At 56.4% G+C, this 26,115-nt stretch overlaps 1 protein-coding gene across 6 annotated transcripts in view; it reads left to right on the top strand.

Moving 5' to 3' along the window:
- Positions 1–2,273: 2,273 nt before the first annotated feature.
- Positions 2,274–26,115, top strand: part of RFX2 (regulatory factor X2) — a 41,216-nt gene continuing 17,374 nt past the window's right edge. For 2 of the 6 annotated variants that reach the window (XM_068165084.1, XM_068165083.1), the window contains exons 1-5: positions 2,274–2,446; positions 21,220–21,332; positions 23,676–23,765; positions 24,327–24,406; positions 25,221–25,314. In XM_068165084.1, coding sequence (XP_068021185.1) covers positions 21,228–21,332; positions 23,676–23,765; positions 24,327–24,406; positions 25,221–25,314 — 369 coding nt within the window. In that variant the 5' untranslated portion in view covers positions 2,274–2,446; positions 21,220–21,227. Of the gene's footprint in view, positions 2,447–21,219; positions 21,333–22,930; positions 23,045–23,675; positions 23,766–24,326; positions 24,407–25,220; positions 25,489–26,115 lie in introns of those variants that run through there. The other 4 variants (XM_068165082.1, XM_068165080.1, XM_068165081.1 and 1 more) reach the window with 3 other exon arrangements.

The following is a 26,115-nucleotide window of genomic DNA, read 5'->3' as shown; positions in this document are numbered from 1 at the left end:
GACCCCCAGGAACGGTCCTGTGGACTCTCCCTTTGTTGGAATAAAGCCCTGCCAAACTCCTCTGCCTCCCTTGTGAGCAGCAGCTTCTAGCTAGAGAGGGAATTTTTCCTCACAACTTGAAGCTGAGGCAGAGCAGGGTTAGAGTGGAGCTGAGGAAGAAGTTCTTCAGTGTGAGGGAGGTGAGACTCTGGCACAGGCTGCCCGGGGAGGCTGTGGCTGCCTCCTGCCTGGAGGTGTTCAAGGCCAGGCTGGATGAGGGCTCAAGCAGCCGGGGCAGACACAAATCAGACATTCAAGTGAGGCTGAGAGGTGTCCCAGCCCCGTGGCAGGGACCTGAGGCAGTCTGTGATTCTGAGGCACCTTTAACCCCGGGAGAGGAAGGTTCTCCATGCCCCATTCTCAACTCCAGCAGTCAGGGCTGCCCAGTGAAAAGCAGCTCATGCTCTAGGTTGGTCTCGGTGCTTCTCCAGGGCTTTTGGAGGCAGGTGCTGCCAAGGAAAGCAGCAGGGCTTTTTTTTATGCAGCTTTTAATGGACTCCTTTTCTCCGTGGTGCTTTGGGTTGATTTCCCTCGGTTAAACCCAGCAGGATCACCACCTGTACTTCAAAGTGGCTTTGCAGCATGCCTGCCAGGCACTTGATGGTTTCTTGGAGCACCTTATCAAGAGGCAAGGAAAAGCTTTTTGTGATGGATTTTTTTTTTTTGTCAGGGATTTTTCTTTCCTTTTTGTGTTTTTCTTTTTTTTTCTGTAACACTGTGAAAAGTATTTGCCAGCCTGAGCCGAGGAAGTGTGTGGAATGTGTACCCATGGAGACTCCCAACAACACCACCAGCTCCGCAGCTGCTGGCTTAGTGCTTTCCTTACCTAACACACCAGGAAAGGAGATCCTGGGGAAGGGAGAGGTGGGGAGAAAGTGGCTGAGTGGTAAAATACTGGAACAGGCTGCCCAGGGATGTGGTTGAGGCCTCATCCCTGCAGACAGTCAAGGTCAGACTGGATGTGGCCCTGGGCAGCCTGCTCTAGCTGGAGGTCTCCCTGCTGATTGCGGGGGGGGTTGGACAAGGTGAGCTTTGAGTGTCCCTTCCAACCCAATGAATCTGTGAATCTGTGCATGGAAACTGGAGGGACTGGAGTTGCTGGTTGGCTTTTGGTCTGTCTGTGGATTTGGGGTTGGGATTCCTGCTTTTGCTACATTCCTGCAAGGATTAAAACCCCAGAGCTGTGTGTCTGAGCAGCAAGGATGTGCCAGGTGAGAGGCTGAGAAGCTCCAGAAGTAAATCAGTCACAGCGACCCTGAGGGAGCTGGGGTTGCTCAGTCTGGAGACAAAGAGGCTGGAGGGAGACCTCATTGCTCTCTACAGCCCCCTGAAAGGAGGCTGGAGCCAGGTGGGGTTGGTCCCAAGGCTCCCAAGGAAAAAGTGACAGGGCCAGAGGAAACAGCATTCAGTTGCTCCAGGGAAGGTTTAGATTGAACATGAGGAAATATTTCTTCCCCTGAAGGTTTGTCAAAGCCTGGCCCAGGCTGCCCAGGGCAGTGTTAGAGTCCCAGTCCCTGAAGGGGTTTCAAAGATGTGGTGCTGAGTGCCATGGTTTAGTGGTGCCCTGGCAGTGCTGGGGTAACAGCTGGACCTTAAGGTCTCTCCTAACCAAAACAGTTCTGTGATTGCAGGGTTTCTAAAACCTTCACTGAGCCAGGACCTCTGGCCCCTGTGCCTCCATCAGCTGCCATCCAGCCCCCCCTTTACTGGCGGAGACTTCGGAGCCGGTCTCTATGGAAACCATTTGATGTCATGGGAGAGCTGGGAGCTCAGGTAGGGGAGAAACCAGCAGCGAGTGGGAGAAACCCCGAGCGCGCCGGTGTCTGGGTCGGACTGGTGCCGTTTTCCGGGCGCCACCGGAGAATTTTGATGATTTAATAAAGGAAAAACCAACTTTTTTGGTCAATTTGAAGCCGGATCCTCGCTCCGCGCCCGTCGCTCCCCGTGGCGCCTCCCCGGCGCCACCGCCTCCTCCCACGGCCCCGCCTCCGCCCCTCGCCCCGTGGCCCCGCCCCCTACTCCAGCCCCTCCTCCTCCTGGACTGGCCCCGCCCCTTCACGCTCCCTCTGGCCCCTCCTCCGCCCCTCGCTGAAGCGCCAAAGCGCGCGCCAACTCTCCGCCCCGCCCCTTCCCCGCCGCCATTGGTCCCGCTTCGCCCCTGCGATGACAGACAGCTCTTGAGCCAATGGCCGGCGGCGCCGCGTGGGGCACGCCCAGCCCCGTCGCGGCGGAGGGGGCGGTGCCGGGCGGTGACGTGAGGGGAGAGGGTAGCAACAGTTGCCTCGAGACCCGGCGCCAGGCGCCATAGTGACCGTAGCCCTGGAGACTGTTACTTGCCAACGGGAGCAACGCGCGGCCCCGGCGGCCGGAGCCCAGCGCAGCCAGCGGCGCCCGGCAGGGAGGACAGGTGAGCGGGGAGGGGGAGGGCAACGGGTCCGGCCAGTTGAAGGGGGTCCGGAACGCAGAGAGGGCGTCCCGTCCGCTGAGACGGGTCCGGGTCGCTTTCAGGGGTACGGGACGCCGAGGGGGATCCGGGACGCCGAGGGCGATCCGGGACGCCGAAGGGGATCCGGGACGCCGAGGGGGATCCGGGTCGCTGAGGGGGATCCTGCCCGCTTAGGGAGTTCCCGTCCGCTGAGCGGTTCCGGTGCGCTGAGGGGGGTCCCACCTGCTGAGAGAGCCCGCGGCGGGGAGGATGGAGGGAGGGGGTCGGTGATAGACGGCGCCCCGCTGTCTCCTCCCGTCCCCGTCTCTCGGCTCAGTCCCGGCCGCAGGAGCGTTTCCCCGGGACCCGCCGGCTCTCGCTACCGCCCGGAGCGAAAGGCACTTCCCCCGCGCCGCCCTCGGAAAGTTGGGAACGGCGTCGGGCTCGGGCGGAGCGGGAGAAGTGACACCCTTCCCCCCTCCTCCTGCCCGCCCCGTCCGGTGCCGCTGCCCGGGGGCACCGCCCGGTGCGCGCCCGGCCCCGCTCCGCGCCCCGCCCGGGGCAGGGGAATCCGAAGCGCCCGCCCGCCTCCGGCGCGGCCCCGGCGGGGGGCCAGCATCCTTCCTCCCGCGGTAACCAACTTCTCCCTGGCTCGCTGCCTTGTTTCCTTTAACTCTCTGCTCGGAGCGTCAGGTTTGGTTCGGAACAAGCGTTCAAGAACCGACCTGGGCTGCCGCGGACCCCGGCGCGCCGCTTTCCACCCTCCCCTTGAGCTCGGGAAGAGGAGACGCAGGGCAGCAGCCTTCTCCCGGAGGAGCTGGCATCCCGCTTGTGCTTGTCTCCGTGTTCCCCCGGGCACTCCTCCCAGGCGTTCTGGGGGCGGAGGGAGGTGATTTCAACTCCAGCTCATCCCTGGAGTTTGCCAGAGCTCTGAAATCCCGGCGCTCGCTTTCTCATTGGTCTTAGAGAGGAGCAAAAACTGGAATAAGACCTATTTTTAAGCCTCTGCCATCTATTCTTGCCTTGGTTTCTCCTGTTTGTTTGGAGTAAAGCGCGTTGTGAAACGAGGCTCTTCTCCTGTTAGAGCAGGATTTTGTCCATGTGCCTATTTCAAGCGTGAGTTCCTGCAGCCTGATTAAATCTTTCCATCCTTCCCCCCCCCTTAGATACCACTCTAAAGTCGTTTCTTTTCTGTTTGGGGTAGAAAGGAGGAGATCTTCGGCATTCAAGAATAAAGGGGAATAAATAGTCTCTGTGTTAAATCTGCTTTTAAGGGCTTGGTGTATCCTTAAACTGATCACTCTCAGCTTCAGATCCATTTGTTAATCAAAAGCTTTTCTTTTTCTTCACCCACTTCTCCCCAAACTTTTCCACCTCTTCCTCTCTGTTGCAAATCGTTTGAGGATGATTAAGAGGGCGGGGGGGAGGGGGGGGGAGGGGGAAATCAGCCTCAAGGTAGAACCCTGAAGCTCCCAGACTGAAATTCTCTCTTTGCCTCTGCTGTTGGACTTTTTCGCTGTGAGCTTGCTTCAGTTTAAGTTGAATTCAGACTTGTCTCAGGTTCTGGTTGAAAGTTCCACCTCTCCTGGAAGGTGGTGGTGGTGAAAGGGAAGGTGCCTTGGAAGCCCCTCTCCGTGGTCGGCTGTTTCAGGATGGGTTCAGCCAGTTCCTGGATCGATCTTTTGCCGTTGAGGGAGTTGAGGAGGATGAGCAGGGTTTGACTTCTTTTGCCGCACGACCTGGGGGCTCCGTGACGCTGCGGGGGATGCGGCAGCTCCAACGCTGCTCCTCAGTGTTTCGTTTTGAAACTCGTGGTGTCCCTATCTAAACCGATCCAACACATGCAGCTGCTTCTCACCCCTCGGTTTTGCCGTCCCAAGGGACGGGAAATTTCTTCTGAGGGCTGTGAGAAGATGTTGCTTGCATTTGCCTTTCGGCGCGTCGCAGACGTGGGCATGCTCCGGTTTCTTCTTGTCAGCCCTTCGGAGTTCATGCTCTCAGGGCTGTTCCTCTTCCACTGAGGTTTGGAAATATTCAGCTTTTTAAGCAGAAGCTGGGTTCTCAGGTAACTGCAGGATCTTGGCCTTAAGGGTAGAAGCCCACACAAAAGCAAGTGAGGGCTTGACAGCTGGAATGTCTTTGTCCACCCTTGCTCCCTGCCAAACGGGAACCGTCCCGGTGCCGCCGTGGATGGTGAGAGGAGCAGCAGCTACCAGAGAGGAATGCAGCAGCCAGGTCCCTCAGACTTCACAGGGGACTCCCACAGACAGTCCCTGCTTTGCATTTCCCTGCTGTGCCATTTACATCTCATGAATTCCTCTCCTAGCACCGTGTCCCTGTCCTGGGGCCCCTCCTGCCAGCTCTGTTTGCTGTGCGAGGGTCCGAGCCAGCGCCGAATCCCAACGCGGGGCTGCAGCAGCTGGAGAGGGTCTGAGAGGTGCAGGCAATGGGCCAGGGGCCGTGGGCCAGTGCAGCAAATTATCCCTTAGCATCAGATCTGCCCTCTCAAAGGCTGTTTTATAGGTGGAGCTTAGAAAAATGGGGTGGGGGGGGGTGCAGAAAAGTGGAGGAGGTTTGGTGTGGGAAAGTGGAGGTGCAGAAAAGTGAGGGTTTGGTGCAGCAAAGTGGAGGTTTGGTGCAGAAAAGTGGAGGTTTGGTGCAGCAAAGTGGAGGTTTGGTGCAGCAAAGTGGAGGTTTGGTGCAGCAAAGTGGAGGCTCATCTTCATCAAGGGACTTGGCACCACAAGTCCCTCAGCAGAGGTGGGAGGGGAGGATGGGGTGGTCCCTCTGGAGGCTGAGCCTGGTCTAGAGTGGCTGTTAAATCACATTTTGCAGATGAAGGCACGTTTTCAAACGTTCTTTCTGTATACTCTGGGCTGTGTGAACCCCAAGTGGTCATTTAAGGCCACAGCTAAAGCCAGGAGCAGCCCAGGCCGGCGCTGTCCTGGGTCAGGGCTATCTGCTGGGGTGATTCCTCCAGCCGAGAGCTTTCATTGCCTCTAAAAACCACCTCCAGGCTCGCTCCCCTCTCTGTGCCAACTTCTCCAGGGCCAAGCCTGGCTGGCTGGTGAGGGACTGCAGCTTTAGCAGCTCCGTGGCAGAGATTCTCGGGCGCCAGTCATTGTCTTTAAATAGTCTCCCGCTTGTAACACCTCGGAAGCGCTGACAGCTGCTGGCTTTGATCACAACCTGGTTTGTTGTTTCTGGCGGGGGGGGGGGTGGGGTTCTTTTTTGCTTTCCACGAGGACCTGTGAACAGAGCTGGGTTTCAGGGACTGCAGCAGGTTCTTTTTTTGTTGTTGGTGGTGGTTTTTTGTTCCCCTACTGAGTTTTGAGTACTCCAAAGCTGAAAGCGTCCCACGGCGTGCAGAGTCACGGCGCGGGCAGGGCGCTGCTGATTCAGCCAGCAGCTCTCCCCTGCTCAGCCAAAGCTTCTGCTGGAGGCAGCTGAGTTCTGCTTAAACTCAGTTTTTCCCCCTTCTATCCCTCCCTCCCTCCCTCCCTCCCTCCAAAACAAATGCCAGTGCAGTTACTGCCTGGCTGCCAGCCAGCTGGAGCAAAGCTGTGCCCGGCCCAGCGTGCCAGGGCTTGCTGTGGGTGCTGCTGAGCCACCCCAGGCTCCCTCCTCCCCCTCCCTTGCTCCCCAGGCTTGGTCAGCACTCAGTGCCTGGGTGATCCTGGATTGTGTTTCTGACATTTGAAACATATGCAGGGTTCCCTTCTGTGATCTGGGCTCTGGTGCTCTGCTCTGGCTCGCTTGGGCTGGCAGGTCTTGGTTCCTGCCCTCAAACAGGCACAGGTCATGGAATCATGGAGTCATTGAGGCTGGAAAAGACCTTGGAGATCATTGAGTCCAACTCAACTCCCATGACCACTGAGCTGCATCCTGAAGCACCACATCTCCAGCTTCTTGAACACCTCCAGGGCTGGGCACTCCACCACCTCCCTGGGCAGCCTGTGCCAATCCCTGACCACTCCTGCAGCAAAGACATTTTTCCTCCTCTCCAACCTAAACCTCTGCTGGCACAACTTAAGCTCATTTCCTCTCATCCTATCCAGAGTTACTTGGGAGAAGATCCATCTTGTTGGGGAGGCTCCAAGCAGGGAAGTGTTCAAAGCCAGGCTGAATGGGGCTTGGAGCAACCTGGTCTGGTGGAAGGTGCTCCCTGCCCATGGCAGGGGGTTGGAACTGGGTGGTTGTTAAGCTTCCTTCCAACCCAAACCAGTTGTGTGTTTGCCTGAGAATGTGCTGGCCCTGGGCTGGTTCTGCCCAAGTGGCACATGAACTATGGCATAAATCCATAAATGGATGAGAAGGAGCCTGAGAATGATGTCATAGATACATAAACAGGTGACCAAACATTTATTCAGCTCAAGCTTAGTGCACTGAACAAAGAGGAGTCCTTCCTTATGGGGCTGTAGCTACCACTTCTTAGCACAGAAAGCAGAGAGGGGATTATTTGTGGGCTCCTCAGTACCCAAACTGTGCCAGGTAGGGAGGAAATCACAGCCTGGGCTGCACCAGGCTGCCCAGGGCCACAGCCAGCCCAATCTTGAATGTCTCCAGGGCCTCAACCACAGCCCTGGGCAGCCTGTTCCAGTGTCTCCCCACCTCACTGGGCAGAACTTCCTCCTGATGTCCAACCTAAATCTCTCCTGCTCCAGTTCCAAACCATTGCCCCTCAGCCTATCACCCCAAGCCCTTCTGAACAGTCCCTCCCCAGCCTTCCTGGAGGTCCCCTGCAGATGCTGAAATGCAGCTCTGAGGTCTCCCCCATCACTCCATGGCCATGCTGGCAGAGGGCTTCTCCAGTGTCCAAGAACAGGGCAGAGACTCCACGTGGGCAAGGCAGGGCTGCGCTGAGAAGCGTGGAGAGGGCAGCTTGGCCTTACTAAACCAGGCCTGCCTCACCAGCTGGCAGCAGTTCTGTATCTTCTCTTGCTCAGACTGTGCTCTTATTTGGCCAGTGAAGAGAATTTCTGCAGAACCTGTGATAAGATGAAGCAGAGGGCTGGAGGAAGCCACTTCTGAGATAAGCTCAACCTCTCAGCGTGCTGGAGGTGCAGTTTGGCAGCGTTGTCACCTCACTGCTCTCTGCAAGGGTGTTGCACTCCTTTTCTCCTCTCCTGAGCTGTCTTGGATGGGGGAGTCAGAAATAAAACCACTTAACATCCCCTTTTGGATGGTAGAGTCAGAAAACAGCAACTTTAAATCCACTTCTGGATGGTAGAGTCAGAAGAAAGCTTCAAATCCACCTCTGGGGTGGCAGGGTCAGGAAAAAGCAACTTCAAATCCACCTCTGGGGTGGCAGGGTCAGGAAAAAGCAACTTCAAATGCACCTCTGGGGTGGTAGAGTGAGAAAACCAACTTCAAATCTACCTCTGGGGTAGCAGACTCAGGAAAGCAACTTAAAATCCCCTTTTGGGTGGCAGAGTCAGAACAAAACCAACCTAAAAGCCACCCCTGGGCTGTGAAACCAGGGGCAGTGAGTAAGCACCTGGGCTGCTGCCGGCGTTTAAACAAAGCCTTTGCAGTGCTCAACCTCCTCTTCTCCAGCCTAAACACCCCCACTGCCCTCAGCTGCTCCTCCCCAGCCCTGTTCTCCAGACCCTTCCCCAGCTGTGTTGCCCTTCTCTGGACCTGCTGCAGCCCCTCCATGACCACCTTGGGGAGAGGGTCCCAAAACTGAGCCCCGGCGTTCGACGTGTGGCCTCACTGCTGCAGGGGTTGTCCCCCCCTACAGGGGGGCAATCACCTCATGGGAGAGGCAGAGCAGAGGCTGCCTGCTGACAGAGATGAGGGTTAATTTTTTGGTGCTGGCAGTGTGCTTTATCATCACAGAAACCTCCTCTGCAGTCCCCATCCAAGACATTCCAGCGTGGTGCCTCATCAGCTGGTGCTGCGTCAGGCAGGGCTGTTGGGAAGCTGTCTCCACAGCTGTGTGTTACTAGGGAAGAGCTCCTGTGCCTTCCAGCAGGATCCTTGGCTGAGTGGAGGTGCATGGGCTCATGGAATAGGCTTGGCTTGGAAGGGATCTTCGAGATCACCCAGTTCCAAGCCCCCTGCCACGGGCAGGGACACCTCCCACCAGCCCAGCTTGCTCAAGGCCTCATCCAACCTGCCTGTCCCTGGGCAGCCTGTGCCAGTCTCCCCCCAGCCTCACTCTCAAGAATTCTTCCTCATCTCCAGTCTCAGTTTCCCCTCTCCCCTCTCAAAGCCATTGTCCCTCATCCTGTCACTCCCAGCCCCTGTCACAAGTCCCTCCCCAGCTCTCCTGGAGCCCCCTTCAGCTACTGGGAGGTCTCTCTGAGGTCTCCCTGGAGCCTTCTCTTCGACCACCATTAGCCTTGGATGCTGTAAACCAGAGGTAAAGCAGAAATTCATCCCCAGACAGCTGACCTTCCTCCAGCAGAAATATTACAGGATCCCAGAATCCTGAAGGCTGGATGCTGTGGCTAGTCATGGAACTCCATCCTCATGCAGAGAGGAAGCAATTAGAAAGCAGGAGATGCACTCAGAACTTCACTGTGGGTTTGTTGTCCAAAGCCATCACAGAGATTCGACCAAGTCTCTGCCAAAATGAAAGCCACCCCCCCCCCAGATTCCTTCTTGATAGCCTAAGAAGAGCCTCAGCACCAAAGCATTAAGTCATTCTCTAGGGAGCATGAATACAACCTGCACTGGGTGATGTAGTAGTTCAGCTATTTAGGGGCATTGCAGAATGAAGCTGGAGTTTGGAGGAGCTGAGGTTGGAAGGCAGCTGGAAAAATCCCACCCACAAGAGCAATTGTCTCTTGACGTGTGCTGAGAGAGGGAGTGTCACTGAAAGCAGCCCTGAGATGTGATGAGAGAGAGAGAGAGAGCTTGGATGGGACCTGTGGAGCTGAGGACAAAGCACATTTCCCTCCAGGGCAGCAGCAGGGGGCTGAACAATTCCTGAGCAGCAGAACAAGGCAGATGAGGTTCGTGTGAGGGCCCAGAGTTTGTGTTTAGGAGATGGTGCCCCTCACTCCTGCACCCCACAGCTCCCAGCAGCACAGGGTGGCTTAGGAGGGACCTCAAAGCTCATCCAGTCCCAACCCCCCTGCCATGGGCAGGGACAGCTCCCACCAGCCCAGGCTGCTCCAGCCCTCATCCAGCCTGGCCTTCAACACCTCCAGGAGGGGACCAGCCACAGCCTCCCTGGGCAGCCTGCTCCAGAGCCTCCCCAGCCTCTCTGGAAATATTTAAGAATGAAATACCCTGCTGCTGCCTTGCAGCTCTGCTGCTGCTGCTCTGAGCTAGCTCTGGTGATAAACTCCCTGCTGGTGGCCAGGGGCTGTTGGCAGAGCACCACCTGCTTCTCTGCAGGATTCTAAACCAGTTCTGTCTGCTGCTGTCCCACAGATGGGAAGCAGGTTTTGACATCTTCCCCTCAAATGGTGCCAGGGGAGGCTTAGGTTGGAGATCAGGAAGAGTTCCTTTGCCTCAAGAGTGGTCTGGGGTTGGCACAGGCTGCCCAGGGGGGTGGTGGAGTCCCCAGCCTGGAGGTGTGACCATGGCACCGTGGTGGGGTTGGGTTGCTGGTTGGACTGGGTGGTCTCAGAGGGCTTTCCAGCCCACACCATCCTCTGCTTCATTCTCTGGCTCTAGAGGTGTGTGGATGCTCCTCTCATCTCCAGCTCCTGGCCTTCCTGCTGCGGTTCAGTTTGCAAGTGGAGGCATTCTTAGCATTCCTCCCAGTCTGCACAGCAGCTCCACACCACCTAATTACAGTGCTCCACAACAGCTCGCCGGCAAATTAACATCAGAATGGATCCTGAGGTTCTGTAATGGCTCAGAAATGTCACTGAGCTGGAAGAGTGCTGGGCTCTGCCTGGCAGCAGCCTCTCCTCCCAGGGCAGCAGCTGTGCAGCCACTGCCTCCTCCATCCAGCCCCGGGGAGTCCTCCCGCAGGTGAAAAATTCCTTGTCCTGAGCCTCATCCATCCTGAGCAGCAGCTTCCTCCTCTGTTGTCCAGGGTTTGTTCTTGCTAATTGCTTTGGAGTCAGGAGCTGTCCCCAGGGGCTGGGAGCAGGCTCTGGAGGGGAGCTCAGCATGTCACCGAGTTTCTGTGCTGAGCTGAAGTTGCCGTTTCCAAATGGCATCCCTGCCACTTCTCACCCCCCGAAGCTGCTGCTTGCTTTTGTCCTCTCCCCAGTTTGATTTGCTTTTCCTTTCTTCAGGCACACTGCCTGCTGGAATTGCTGCAAGAGTTGCCCCTGGCAGTGATGGGCATGCTCCTGGCAGAGCTGCTGCACAGGAGGGAGGGGAGCAGAAAGCCTGGCACGGATGGGCTCTCAAATTCTACCTTAGCTTGCCCTTAGCTTGCCCTCAGCTTGCCCTTAGCAGCCTTTCTGCTGTCCATCTCACCAGCTGTGTGACTCATCCAGGCAGAATCACTATCCCAGGAGAGCTCACAGCTTCCTCATCCTCTGCTCTGACCTAATGAGGCCACATCTGCAGTGCTGGGTCCAGTTCTGGGCTCCCCAGTTCAAGGGAGATAAAGAACTGCTGGAGAGAGTCCAGGGGAGGCTGCAGAGCTGCTGAGGGGCCTGGAGCAGCTCTGGGAGCAGCAAAGGCTGAGAGCCCTGGGGCTGAGAGCCTGGAGCAGAGCTCCAGAGGGGAGCTGAGCAATGCTCAGCAAGAGCTGAAGGAGCTGTGGGGGGCAAGGTGGAGCCAGGCTCTGCTGAGTGGTGCCCAGGGCCAGGCCAAGGGGCAAGGGGCACACAGTGGAACCCAGGAGGTTCCACTTGAACAGGAGGAGAAACTTTGGTGTGAGGCTGCTGGAGGCCTGCAGCAGGCTGCCCAGAGAGGTTGTGGAGTCTCCTTCTCTGCAGAGCTTCCAACCCCCCTGGGCACTGTGCTCCTGGGCAAGCTGCTGCCCTGCTGGAGCAGGGGGCTGGGACTGGGAGAGCTCCAGAGGTCCCTTCCAACCTCCACCGTGCTGGGATTCTAGGAAGGGACAGCTCTCACCGCTGGAGGGCTGGGGGCAGCAGGAGCAGTTCTGATGTTCCCATTGCTCACTCTGGGCTCTAAACTTCAGTCAGGATTTGAGGCTCCCTGTGCAGGCAGCCCAGGATCAGTTACCTCCGGAGGGTGGCTCAGAGCAGCTGCAGCTGCTGGGTGCAGCAGGCTGAGATCTCCAGCCCCTACTGAGGACACTTGGGGTAGGTGGCTCATGCTGGAGATGTCTCCATCCCACAGCACCTGCATCAAGAGCATCCTGAAGCTGGGCTGGCTGTATCCAAACCCTTGCAGGGCTCTCTCTGTTTCCAGCTGGGGCGCAGGCAGCACCGGCTGGAGGGAAGGGAAGAGGCTGCTCTGGGTTGAGGTTGTTGCCTTTCTGGGGAAGGAGAGGGAGGGGGGCAAGGAATGAAATAATAGTTAATACTTAATGCATATGAGCAGCAGTGCTGCTCCCTGGGTTGCCTAGCAGCCAGTTAGACAAGAGAATCAAAAGAGCTGCGTGAATGTGGTTGGAGCTGGGTTCTTGGGCTGCTGGTGGAATCTGACCCGGTGCAGGCCTTTTTCTGGGGGGGAGGAGGCAGGGGGAGGAAGAGAGAGGAGGGAGGAGGTGTTGGAATTTCCCCACTAATGGGCACTTAAGCTCTTGTCAGGTCATCTCCAGCCATTTCCACCCACCCCCAACCCCCATCTGGTTTTCCTCTTCGGCTTTTCAAATGCAGCTTGGAAAGCTGTAGCCCCAGGGAGGTGTTCAAAGTTTTTTTGGGGGGGTTGGGTGGTTTGGGTTTTTGGTTGGGTTGGGGGTTGGGTTTTTTGTGGTGTGATTTCTGGAGATGGAATAGGAAGGGAAAAGAAATAATAAATCTCTCCAAGCAACTTTTTCCTTCTCTTGAGGAGTTTGTCTGTCACAGCCTGGAGATCATTAGCCTTGCAGGGCCTCTGCACTCTGCTGCTCTGGGGGCTGGAAGGAGCTGCTGCACTCACACCTAGCTCCTGCTGCAAGTGGATGGGTGTTGGAGTCTTGGGGAGGGGAAGGGGAGGGAAGGAGAAAAAAATGAAGGAAAAGGAGGAAAGGAGGAGAAAGAAATGAAGGAAAAGGAGGAAGGGAGGAGGAAAATGAAGGAAAAGGAGGAAGGAGAAAGAAATGAATGAAAAGGAGGAAGGGAGGAGAAAGAAATGAAGGAAAAGGAGGAAGGGAGGAGAAAGGAGAAAGAAGTGAAAGGAAAAGCAAAAAGAAATGAAGGAAGGAGGAGTTTGAGCAGCTCAGTGCTTGCATCTAAAGCCTCAGCTTGGATGAAACCCCTGGGAGCTAAAAACCAGGAGGCCTTCCTGAGTCTGGGTTCTTCTTTGCAGTGTGTTCTCAGCAGAGGCTGGGAAGCTGGAGAGCCTTTTTCTCAGCTCTTTTGGAGCACAGGACTGCAGCAACCAAAGCCCTGAACCCCTGCCCCCCATCCCTCCCCCCAGCATCCCCACTTGGGAGGGGCCAGCTCTCCATTTCCCTCTCTTCCCTCCATCCCAGCAGTCATTTTTGAGCATATTAAAGCAGGAGTGGGGGGCACTTAGCAGGGAGGAGTGGAATGAGAGGAATCTTGGGTTTAATTTGCCCATCTTTAAGAAGCAATAAGGAGAGTGCAAAAGGAACAGTGCCTCAGGGCAGCTCTGAAACGAGCTGATAGGACTTGGGTCACAGCCAGCAAAGATAGCACTCGAGGAAATGTGGTGGAGTGACCAAGGAGTGAGAGGGTCTGGGCCAGAGAGTTTGGCTTTCTCTGCAGGCTGGCATTGGAGGGAGAGCAGAGATAGCAACAAGTTGGTTGTGCTCATCTCTGGTTGGGGAAGAGGGCTGGGGAGGAGCAGCTGAGGGAGCTGGGGTGGTTCAGCCTGGAGAAGAGGAGGCTGAGGGAGACCTCATTGCTCTCTGCAGCTCCCTGAGAGGAGGCTGGGGCCAGGCTGGGGTTTGGTCTCTTCTCCCTAGTCTCAGGTGATAGAAGGAGAGGAAATGGCCTCAAATTGTGCCAGGGGAGGGTGAGGTTGGAGATTAGGAACAATTTGTTTGCTGCAAGAGTGGTCAGGGACTGGCAGAGGCTGCCCAGGGAGGTGGTGGAGTCCCCAGCCCTGGAGGGGTTCAAGAACCCTGTGGCCGTGGCAGCTGGGGCCATGGTTTGGAGGCCATGGTGGGGTTGGGTTGCTGGCTGGACTGGAGGATCTCAGAGGGCTTCTCCAACCCAAACAATGCTCTGATTCTGTGGCTTGGGTTGGAAAGGATCATCAGGACCATCTAGTCCAGGCCCCTGCAGTGCCCAGGGATATCTCCTGCTAGGTCAGGTTGCTCAGAGCCCAAACCAGCCTGGCCTCTGTCTTTTTTCATCAGTGGATGAGTGATTTCTGCATGCCATGCCCCGGGTGTGTGGCTGCACTTCTCTCCTGGTGCCATTAGTAGATGAACCCCAGGGGAGCACCACAGGAAGCACTGAAAGCAGCTCACTCTTGGAAGCCTGCAGCTTCAGTGGGCAGCTCTGTCCTTGCTCACTGTGGGGGTGAACTGATGGGACCCCAGAGCTTAGAGTTAAGCACTGGAGGGACAAATCCTGGCCAAATTCTGCTCCTATTGAATTGGGAGAGCCTGTGACAACAGCCTGTGGCCTTAGTGGTGATTAGCAAGCACAGCAGAACCTTTCTGGTTGGGATCACACCACTGTGCCCTGGACAATGATCTGTGGCCACCAGCCCAACAAAAGCCTCCCTCTAGTCTTTTATTTCCCTCAAAATCCTCCTGGGTGTTTGTAAGTCTTTGCTTCTGATCAGTGGCCTCCAGTTTTCATGGGGAAAAAACAAATGCAAAGCAGAGAGTTGGAAGCAGTTTCCCATGCCCATGGAACATCTCTCTGCTGTGCTTCTCCTCTTCACAGAACCATGGAGTGGGTTGGGATGGAAGGGACCTTCAAGATCATCCAAACCCAACCCCCTGCCAGGGGTAGGGACACCTCCACCAGAGAGCAGGTTGCTCAAGGCCTCATCCAGCCTGGCCTTGGACACCTCCAGGGATGGGGCTTGGGCAGGGACAGCTCTCAGCTGGACTTGGTTGCTCAATGCCCCTGGGGTCGTTCAGCCTGGAGAAGAGAAGGCTCTGGGGAGACCTCAGAGCTGCCTTGCCAGGACCTGAAGGGATCCTGCAGGAAGGCTGCAGAGAGACTTTTGCTGAGGGTGTCTAGAGCCAGGCCAAGGGGGAAGGGTTTGAAGCTGAGGCATAGCAGGTTAGACTGGAGCTGAGGAGGAAGTTCTTCAGTCTGAGGGTATCATAGGATCAGTCAGGGTTGGAAGGGACCACAAGGATCATCCAGTTCCAGCCCCCCTGCCATGGGCAGGGTGGTGAGAGCCCGGCACAGGCTGCTCAGGGAGGCTGTGGCTGCCTCCTGCCTGGGGATGCTGAGGATCAGTATCTTTGTGGCTAGCTCTGTGCTGCTTCACTGGGCTACAAACTTGGGAAGAGCTGGGAGCAGAGCTCTGCCTCCCAGCCAGCTCCTGGCGTCTCCAAACGGAGATCAACTCCTTCGTAATGTTTTGTTTTTCAACCCCCAACCACCACCAGCACCAACAAAGAACTCTCCCTTCCTGGGCATCTGCTTTGAAGACAACCTCTGTAATCCGTTTATTCTGCAATAACAATTAACAAACCCAACTCGAAACCAAAACAAAGCCCCCAGAACCCTGCAGCCCTCCCCCCCCCCCGCCCCCTTTCCCCTCCGCAGCCACACACAGCTCCCTCCCCTGCCTCCCCCTGGTTACTATAGCAAAGAAATTATTTGTCAGTCCTCCCGGGCTTCTGAAAATACCCGCTGACATATTTAGTGCTGGCTGGCGGCGGGGATGGGGCTGTTTGGTTTGGGAAGCGCTCCCCGCGTCGCCCGGCAACGCTCCGGGACCCGGGAGGGGACCGCACGGCGTCGCCTCGGCAACCGCTGCTGCTCCCCAAACAGCGCCGGCCCGGCCCCGCCGCCCCGCGCCCGCAGCCCGCAGCCCGCAGCCCCCGGCGCCGGCCCTGCCCCGGGATGCGGCGAAAAAGGATGGGAGAGAGGATCGGCGCTGCCCTGCCCTGCGCTGCCCTGCCCGGCGCTGCCCTGCCCTGCACTGCCCTGCCCGGCGCTGTGCTGCCCTGCGCTGCCCTGCCCTGCCCTGCGCTGCGCTGCCCTGCGCTGCCCTGCCCGGCGCTGCGCTGCCCTGCGCTGCGCTGCCCTGCGCTGCCCTGCGCTGCCCTGCCCGGCGCTGCCCTGCCCGGCCCTGCCCTGCGCTGTGCTACCCTGCCCTGCCCTGCCCTGCCCTGCCCTGCCCTCCCCTGCCCGGCACTGCCCTGCCCTGCCCGGCGCTGCCCTCCCCTGCCCGGCCCGGCCCTGCCCTGCCCAGCCCTGCCCTGCCCTGCGCTGCGCTGCGCGGAGCTCCCCCGCGGGGCTGGCCGCGGCGAAAAGGAGCGTGGGGAGAGGATGGAGTGGGTCCGCAGGAGGCTGCAAAGATGAGCAGGGAGGGGTGGGGAACATCCCCTGTCAGGGTCAGGATGGGAGAGTTCAGGCTGCCGAAGAGAAGGCTCCAGGGAGAGCTCAGAGCAGCCTGCCGGTAGCTGAGAGGGGCTCCAGGAGAGCTGGGGAGGGGCTTTGGCAAGGGTGGGAGTGACAGGATGAGGGACAACGGCTTTGAGCTGGGAGAGGGGAGATTGAGAGTGGAGGGGAGGGAGAAATTCTTCAGAGTGAGGGTGGGGAGAGCCTGTCACAGGCTGCCCAGGGAGGCTGTGGCTGCCTCCTCCCTGGAGGTGTTCAAGGCCAGGCTGGATGAGGCCTTGAGCTGAGCTGGTGGAGGTGTCCCTGTGCATGGCAGATGGTTGGAACTGGATGATCCTGAAGGTCCCTTCCAACCCAAAGCAGTCCATAACTGTGTGTCCAGCTCTGAGGGATCCAACCCTGCCTTTTGACTCTGGAGAGCACTCACATTATTAACCCTGCAAGAAACCAGGACAGGTTTGGGAACAGGGGAGAGCTTCCCTACGTTCATTTGCCCCTGGTGAAGACCTGAGCTCCTCCTCACACCTGGGATTTACCCCCTGGGGGCTGCTGCCAGCACCATTCCAACCAGCCTAGCTCCTGCTCTTCCACCTCAGCTGGCTCCTGAGGAAACTCCAACTTGTCCCAGGCAGCACAGGAGCACTCCCTGCTCACTCCTGCCTGCCTCAAAGCCACCTTTACAGACCCCACAAAGATGAGTGAGCTGCTGCTCCCCAGCAATCCTTTGTCTCTCCCTCTATATATAAACTTGATTTGATTCCATGAAATCTAACCCAAGGCTGGGTGTCTATTTGTATTTTGGTGTATTATTAACTTGCTAATAAAAGCCATTTCCAATTTGGTATTTTTCCATGAGAGGAACAGGTTCCTGGGGGGGCAGGGGGAAGGGAGGGGAGAGAAAAAAAACCTGATAAATAAAAGAAGATAAATAAATCAGCATCCAACCAACCCCAAGCCCAGCTCTGCTGCTGCCCTTGGAACGTGTGTTTGGGGTTTATCTGTGTTTCCAGGTAACTGGAGCACTTAGCCAAGCTTCTGCTTGGAATTAATTGAACCTAATCAGGGGCAGGCTCTGTGAGGCCTTCTCTGCCTTTTGAAGATCAACAGAGTGGCAGAGGTTGGGAAGGGACCTCCAGAGCTCATCCAGTCCAAGCCATCCCCCCCTCTGCCAGAGCGAGGGTCACCCAGGAATGCATCCAGGTGGGTTTGGAATGTCTCCAGAGGAGACTCTGTAGCTTCTCTGGGCAGCCTGCTCCTGGGCTCTGCCACCCTCACCACGAGGAAGTTGTCTCCTCAGGTTCACTTCTCAGCTGTCTCTGGTTGACAGCATCCAAGGCTAATGGAGGATTGAAGAGAAGGCTCCAGGGAGACCTCGGAGCAGCCTTCCAGTACCTGAAAGGGGCTCCAGGAGAGCTGGGGAGGGACTTGTGGTAAGAGCTAGGAGTGCCAGGAGGAGGGACAGTGGCTTTGAGCTGGAAGAAGGCAGATTGAGACTGGAGAGGAGGAAGAAACTCTTGAGAGTGAGGGTGGGGAGAGTCTGGCACAGGCTGCCCAGGGAGGCTGTGGCTGCCTCCTCCCTGGAGGTGTTCAAGGCCAGGCTGGATGAGGCCCTGAGCAGCCTGGGCTGGTGGGAGCTGTCCCTGTGCACGGCAGGGGGTTGGAGCTGGATGATGCTGAAGGTCCCTTCCAACCCAAACCATTCCATGAATGAAACACTGCAGGTCCAAGCACTGCCAATGCCTGCTGAGGGCAAACTGTTAAATAAACACTGGGCTAAAAATGTTGAATGAGATGGAAACTATTTCAGGAGGGTTTCTTCAGGCACATAAATGTGGCAGAGAGGGTGGTGGGTGAAGCTGGTGGATAGTGAGCATCAGCTAGCCAAGAAAGCCCAAATCCACTCTTCCCTGCATTCCTTTTGTCACCTCCAGGCACTTTGGAGGGTGCTGAGTCTCAGTGGTGAATCTATTCAATGTCCAAACCCCTCCCCAGTTCTTTTTGCTGTAGTCAGGGCAGCAAATACCACTCAGAGCCCAGAGAAAATGTGCTGCTTAAACTGCATTTTTCTTCCTCCTGAATTCACTTAGTGCTGGTTCTGCTTTTGCTATTTATCTAAGCCCCCAGCCAGCTAAACCTGAATGAAAGTTCCAGGAGCCAAATAACTCTTTGCATATGGAAACCTTCCTCTCCAAAGCATGCAAGAAATGCACAAACCCCAAGCACACAAAGGGAGAGAAAGAGAGAAAAGACAAAGCTTGGGTTTGCATTTTGAGCCCTGGAGAGCAATGCTGTGGGGTCAGAAATGCTTCCTTGGGTCAGTTCAGCTTCCAGGCTTCCCACTGATTGCAGGAAAGGTCAAGGTACCTGTGAAGAATCCATGGCTGTGTCATCAAACTGGAGGTGGAAATGTGGCTGGCTGTGAGCCCTGCTTGTTTTCATGGGATGGGTTGGCTGGGAAGGGACCTTCAAGATCAGCCAGTTCCAACCTCCCTGCCATGGGCAGGGACAGCTCCCACCAGCCCAGCTCAAGGCCTCACCCAGCCTGGCCTTGAACACCTCCAGGGAGGAGACAGCCACAGCCTCCCTGGGCAGCCTGTGCCAGGGTCTCACCAGCCTCCTCCTGAACAACTTCTCCCTGTACTGAAGGCTGCTCTAAGGTCTCCCTGGAGCCTTCTCTTCTCCAGGCTGAACCACCCCAACCCTCTCAGCCTCTTCCCACGGGGGATGGCTTCCAGCCCTCTGGTTCTGGTGCACTAGGGAGCAGTTAATTTGTTCCTGGTAAGGTAATTAATCTGTTTTACTTCTTTCCACCTTCAAAAAAGTAAAGGGAGGTGAACACCAGACCTCAGGCTTACATGCAAGACCTCAGTGCTCCATGACAGCCAAGGTGGTGCCAGTCCCACCCCTCCTTTAGGTCAGGAGTGGGGAGTTGCACCCAGTCATCCTCATAGCCTCCACTGGACTCTCTCCAGCAGATCCCTGTCTCTCTTGAGCCACACACTGGACACAGTATTGCAGGGGTGGTCTCCCCAGGGCAGAGCAGAGGGGGCAGGAGAAGCTCCCTAGACCTTCTGGCAAACAAAGCAGGGTCCCTGCTCTGGCTGGGCTCTGGCAGCTGGAGGGCTGGGTGCTTAGCTCCCAAACGTTTTGCTGTTTGAGCTCTCAGGAGCTCAGAGTTTACATTCAAACATTCTGTGGAAAAACACTTGCAGCTCCCTCTGCTCTGCATGGCAGAGCTCTGTGGGCATGAGCCCAGCACCCAGGGGCACCCCTCTGGCTCCCAGGGGCTCCCTTGCATCCCTCCTGCCCTGTCTGGCAGCTCAGGGACCCCTTGCAGAGGATGCTGCTCACGGGGAGCTGGCTGTGTGCTGCTCTTGTGCTGCCCTCTCCTTTTCTCTTCTCCAGCCCTCCCCCCTCCCTCTCCCTGCGAGCCTGAATCTGGAGGATGTTTTCAAACCCTCTCTTATCTCTGTTTCCCCAGCGTTTTGGAGCTGGTTTGAGCAGGAGGGATGAACAAAGCCCAGGCTATTTACATGGCAGGCAAGGTGGCTTCTGAATGAACCGGTGACAAGTGGAGTTTTTATCAGCCCTGCAGGCTTGTAAGATTACTCCTGGCCTTTCTCACATGCATTCAGACTTTGACAGCCCTCTGAGATCAGGCAGGGAGTTCTTCACCTAGGGGGACAATTGTGGCTTTTTTAGGAGTGGGGAAATTGAAGCAGGGGGAGAGGGAAGCATCCTGCTGAAGGTCATGGAGCAAGCTGGTGGCAGAACCAGAAATAGCACCCAGAAGTTAGGAGTTGTTTGGGGCTTTATTTTTTGACTCTTTTCTGTATTTCCTTTCCTGTCACTACTGTTTGCTTGGATACCAAGAGAGCTGTGTGTAAACAGAAGGTTTCCAGAGCACAGCAGCCTCCTTATCTGCCTGATTCATTCAGTGGTGATGCAACCTGGCACGCAGATTTCTGCAGGGCCTTCCACGGAGGTGCTGCTCCATGTGCCAGCAGCTACCACCTGGAGCAACCAGAGCCTTAAACTTGGCCCTATCTGAAACATCAGCAGCTGGATCAGGGCTCTTCTCACCACAGAGCAGGTTGCTCAAGGAGGCTGTGGCTGCCTCCTCCCTGGAGGTGTTCCAGGCCAGGCTGGATGAGGCCTTGAGCAACCTGGGCTGGTGGGAGGGGTCCCTGCCCGTGGCAGGGGGGGCTGGAACTGTACTCTGCATTGGTTAGGCTGCACCTTGAGTCCTGTGCCCAGTTCTGGGGCCCTCAGTTTAGGAAGGACATTGGGAGACTTGAAGGTGTCCAGAGAAGCTGGGGAGGGGTCTGGAGCACAGCCCTGTGAGGAGAGGCTGAGGGAGCTGGGGTTGCTTAGCCTGGAGAAGAGGAGGCTCAGGGGAGACCTTCTTGCTCTCTCCATCTCCCTGAAGGGAGGTTGTAGCCAGGCAGAGGTTGGTCTCTTCTCCCAGGCAAGCAGCACCAGAACAAGAGGACACAGTCTCAAGCTGTGCCAGGGGAGGTTTAGGCTGGAGGTGAGGAGAAAGTTCTTCACCAAGAGAGTCATTGGCCATTGGGATGTGCTGCCCAGGGAGGTGGTGGAGTCCCCATCCCTGGAGGTGTTCCAGAGGGGATTGGATGTGGCACTTGGTGCCATGGTCTAGTCCTGAGGTCTGTGGTGACAGCTTGGACTCGATGATCTTTGAGGTCTGTTCCAACCTTGGTGAGACTGTGAGACTGTGATCTTGAAGGTGCCTTCCAACCCAACCCACTCTGAACCTCCACAGAGGTTGGAGTAGATGATCTCTGAGGTCTCTTCCAACCTGAGCCGTTCCATGGTGCTCTGAAAAGGCAGAGGGGGAGAAACAAATCACCTCTGAAACCTGCTCTTAGCCTCCCAGCTGTCCCCTCTCTGACTCCATCGTTTTCCAGCCCTACTTTTTGGTTATATTTAGAAGTGCATTTTCTGCTCCTTCCCTCTCCTTTCTGGGGAACAATTGTGCAACTTTCTTTTTTTATTAACACAATCCTTGTATTAAAATTAGCTCCAGAGCCTAAAAGGAGCCCTGGGTGTAGGAAGGCAGCTACCTCCCTTCCTCTCACTTCCCCTGCATCTTCCACTGGGATTTTGTTCCTGTCAAACTCTGCTTCCTGGGGCATCCTCTGGGCTGTGTGGCTCTGCTGTGCCCCTGCTGATCTCTCCCCTCTGCTCTCTCCCCTCCAGCAGTGAGCATGCAGAGTTCAGAGGGAGGATCAGACTCAGCAGCTTCTGTGGCACTTCACACTTCAGCAGCAGCCCAGGCGCCGGTGGTGCAGCCGGTGCCAGCCTCGCAGCAGGTAAGGGACCAGCAGCTGGGGAGGCTGTTGCCATGGAGAAGGGACCTGCTTGCCTGCCAGAGGGATTGTCATCCAGGCCTTTATGTGAGGGAGAGAGCTGTTAATCAGCTCATTGAGGTAGTGAGCTCTGGGATCCCCAGCACAAGACTGGGATGGACCTGCTGCAGGGGACCCACAAAGGTGATCAGAGGGCTGGAGAAGCTCTGCTATGGGGACAGGCTGGGAGAGTTCAGTCTGGAGAAGAGAAGGCTCCAGGGAGGGCTCAGAGCTGCATTTCAGTATCTGGAAGGGACCTACAGGCAGGCTGGGGAGGGCCTGCTCAGAAGGGCCTGTGGGGATAGGGCCAGGGGAAATGGTTTGAAACTGCAGCAGGGCAGAGTTAGGTTGGGCATCAGGAGGAAGTTCTGCACAGTGAGGCTGGGGAGACACTGGGACAGGTTGGGGTCCCATCCCTGGAGATATTCAAGATCAGACTTGCTGTGGCCTTGGGCAGCCTGCTCTAGCTGGAGCTGTCCCTGCTGAGTGCAGGGAGGTTGAACAAGATGCCCTTGGAGGGTCCCTTGCAACCTGCTGCAGTCTGTGAAGCTGTGACTGTGTGCTGCTGGAGGCCATGGGGATCTCCTGCAGACACATGACTTAGGCTGGAGCTTGGTGACCCAGGGCAGCCCCTCCATGCCACTGGGATGCTTGCTTCACTGCAGACCTCTCTTGTCATTATTTGATGTGGCAGTAAGAAGCCAGGAGGCAAGGAAGGAGTCCTGCAAAGCAGCTCTGCAGAGGAGGTAGAGAGCTGCAGAAGCAAGAGGTGGAGGGAGAACTAATGCAGAGAAGAGGGTTGGAGGAGCCACGTGCTGGCCTCTTCCTTTGGTAGGTGGATCCTGACATCTGCAATTGAGGAGGAGGATTCATAATTCATAGACATCAATCTGAAGCACTTGGGAGCTCTTCTGATAGGAGAGAGGAGAGAACTTCAGCTGATGAATGGGAGCTGCCTGGTGCAAAACAGGAAGGGTTAAGTAAAGCTGGTTCCTTTTTAGCCCCTTTGGGGAACTGGCAGAAGGAGTTTCTGTTGCAGGAAGCTGGAGGGGTGGGTGGGGATAACTCAGCTACACCCTGCTCCAGCTCCCAAGGGAGCAGAAGCAGCTGCCATTGGAGGCCTGGGGGAAAGGAACAGTTAAAACCCCAGGACTTGGTGGGAGCACTCCAGGAGATGTGGCCATGGCCATGGTGTGATTGGCTCTGTGCTTGGCCAGCTCTCTGTCACCTCTCACCCTTCCCATCTTCAGTTTCCCTGGGGGCCTCTTCTTGTTTGTGGTGGAATGGTGTGGACCCTGCTGGTCACTGGTGTCCAGGAGCTTGGGGACCATCAGTCACTGGTGGGAATGTGGCTGTGACAACATCCTGAAAGAAGCTCAGAAGATCCAGCAGCTTTGGATGCTGAAATTCCCCCTCCAGCCATTGTCAGTGCTGTTGGCATGAGGTGGAGGTTTAGGTGGAACTCCAGGGATTAAGGAAGAGCCAGAATATGGTGGAAGATTGCTGAAGAGGAGTGTCCAGAGCCTTCCCTTCTCACCAGCAGGACAAAGAGAGCACTAGGGATGAGCTGCTGGCAGCATGACTGCTGTGAGGCTGCAGGCTTTGGTGGTGTTGGTCACTGGTCTGCCTTCCAGTGTGAGCAAAGGCTGTGTGAGCAGGATGGCTTCATCTCACAGGTTGGGGCTGAGGGATTCTTTTGGCTGGGAGGCAGCAGGAGCAGGAGGTGACCCAAGGAGCTGAGCTGGGCCAAAGCAGGAGATGTCATTTCCTGAGGGTGTCTAGAGACAGGCCAAGGGGCAATGGCTTGAGGCTGAGGGAGAGCAGGGTCGGACTGGAGCTGGGGGAGAAGTTCTTCAGTATCGGAGTGGTGAGACTCTGGCACAGGCTGCCCAGGGAGGCTGTGGCTGCCTCCTGCCTGGGGGTGCTCAAGGCCAGGCTGGATGAGGGCTCAAGCAGCCAAGTCTGGTTGAGAAGTGTCCCTGCCCATGGCAGGGAGGTTGGAATAGCTGAGCTCTGAGGTCCCTTCCAACCTGAGCCATGCTGGGATTCTATGATCTGCAAGGTGCTGAGCACTCTACAAGATGTGAGTCCAACCTCAGAGTGCTGAGTGTGGCACCAAGAGCAGAGGGTGCTGGGCTCAGGCTGGGGTCCTGTGCAGATCCCACTGGAAGGATGGGGGCTGCAGGGTTGCTCAGGGCTGCAGCTGCTGCTGCTGGAGGTGTCAAAGGTTTCTATGAGAGTCTGGGAGAGAAAGCCTCCTGTGCCACAGCCTGGAAGTGAGTGTGTCACTGTCTCTTCTTCTTTCAGAGGGTTTTGGTGCAAGCAGCAGGCTCTGCTCCCAAAGGAGCACAGATGCAGCAGATCTCTGTCCCCAGAGTGCAGCAGGTTCCACAACAGGTAATATCTCCAGGGTGAGAAACCTCACAGGGAGCCCCACATGGCAGTTGAGAGGGTGCCAGGGAGCTGCTTAGGGAAGCCCAGGCCCTTGAAGGCTTCTGTGCAGTTGGAGAAGTGGAGACCACTGCAAGCAGCTTTCTCCAGCTCTGGCTCCCTTTCTTAGCCTGATGGCAAAAGAACCTCTCAAGATATTTAAAGCTTAGGAAGGAGCTTTGTGGCTTTCCTAGTCTGGGGGATTTGATGGATGCTTTTAATTTGACAGAGGCTTGTAGTGGTAGGATGAGAGGGATGGATTGAAGCTGGAGGAAGGGAGATGGAGACTGGGGATGTGGAAGAAATTCTTGACTCTGGGGAGACCCTGGCACAGGGAGGTTGTGGATGTCTCCTCCCTGGAGGTGCTCAAGGCCAGGCTGGGTGAGGCCTTGAGCAAGCTGGGCTGGTGGGAGGTGTCCCTGCCCATGGCAAGGGGGTTGGAGCTGGATGATCCTGAAGGTCCCTTCCAAGCCAAGCCCTTCCATGGCTCTCTGAGGCAGTAACTCCAGGCTGTGGTGCTCGTTGCAGGTGCAGTCGGTGCAGCACGTTTATCCATCCCAGGTCCAGTATGTGGAAGGAGGAGAAGCTGTTTATACCAATGGAACCATGTAAGAGTCTCCTGTTGGCTGTAACAGGGCCCTGCTCCCACCCCAGACCTTTGCTCCTCCCAGGCTCCTTCCATCCTGGCACTGCAGCTGGCACTGGCCAACGTTAGCAGGAGGAAGAGGAGGAGCAACCATTGCCTGGGCTAGGCTGTGTGCAGGGGGGGCAGTTCTAGCCAGACTCCAGTCCAGAGCTGCATTTCCACATCTGAAGGGGACCTTCCCACCCCCAGCATGCTGGGATTTGATGATTCTATGATGCAGTGATTCTGATTCTGGGATTCAATGATTGTGATTCTACGATCCCATGAGTCTGTGATTATGATTCTATGGTTATGATCCCATGATTCTATGATGCTATGACTCTCTGAGTCTGATTCTGTGATCCCATGAGTCTGTGATTCCCTGACTCTGTGAATCTATGATTCCATGAGTCTATGACTCTGTGAATCTATGATTCAATGATTCCATGAGTCTATGATTCCCTGACTCTGTGAGTCTATGATTCCATGATTCCATGAGTCTATGACTCTGTGAATCTATGATTCAATGATTCTGTGATCCCATGAGTCTGATTCCCTGACTCTGTGAATCTATGATTCAATGATTCTATGATCCCATGAGTCTATGATTCCCTGACTCTGTGAGTCTGTGATTCCATGATCCCATGTCTAGGACTCTGTGATTCTAGGATTGTGATTCTGTGATTCAATGATTTGATGATTGCCTGACTCTATGATTCTGTTGCTCTGAGCCTGTGATTCCATGAGCCTGTGCTGCTGTGGTTGCTGCTCTGACCCTGCCCTCTTGCTGTTCCCAGCCGAGCCACCTACGCGTACAGCAGCGAGGCTCAGCTTTACGCGCCCAGCAGCGCCGCCTCCTACTTCGAAGCCCAGGGAGGTGGAGGAGCTCAGGTGACTACAGCGACATCCTCTCCTACAGCCATTCCCTCTCACAACATGGTGGGCATCACCATGGACATTGGGGGAAGTCAGATCCTCTCCAGCTCAGGAGCCTATCTCATTCATGGGGGGATGGAAAACACTAGACACTCTCTGTCACATACTTCACGCTCCTCTCCAGCAACGGTATGTAGCCCTGCAGGCCTGGGGGCTCAGGGGGCTGAGCATTTCAGCCCCAAGGGAACTGGGAAAACCCTGCCCAAATGAACCTCCCTGGCTGTTATCTCTGTGTGATTCTGTGTAACTTGCCTTGCAAAGAGCAGGGACAGAACAGACACTGGTGTACCGCAGGGGCTTGGCTTGCCTCTGCCCAGGGGACTCTGCGCTGCGCTCTCGCTGGTGGGCAGAGGTTTGTCATGAGCTGAGCTCTGCACCATCAGAGGGTGGTGGAACGCTGGGGCAGCTTGCCCAGGGAGGCTGTTGAGGCCCCATCCCTGCCAGGTGGTCAAGGTGAGGCTCAACAAGGCTCTGAGCAACCTGCCCTAGTGGAGGATGTCCCTGCTGAGTGCGGGGGGGTTGGGCTGGGTGACCTTTGGAGCTCCCTTCTGACCCAGCCCATGCTCTGGATTCCTTTGGGGGATCACTGAGATGTCACAGCCTGGAGATAAGAACATCCCCAAGCTGTGGGGGGTTTTATTCCCCCCATCCCCAGGCCTTTGGGGGTTTTATTCCCCCCCACCCCCACGCTTTGGGGGGTTTTATCCCCCCCAAGAGCCACATTTTGACTTTTGCAATTCAACCCAGTTGTCTGCA

This window comes from Melanerpes formicivorus, unplaced genomic scaffold, assembly GCF_026170545.1.
Source record: "Melanerpes formicivorus ecotype bairdi unplaced genomic scaffold, bMelFor1.0.p_v2 SCAF_83, whole genome shotgun sequence".
NCBI classification, from domain to species: domain Eukaryota; kingdom Metazoa; phylum Chordata; class Aves; order Piciformes; family Picidae; genus Melanerpes; species Melanerpes formicivorus.
Note: the sequence above shows the minus strand (reverse complement) of the source record. Positions and strands in the feature narration are given on the sequence as shown.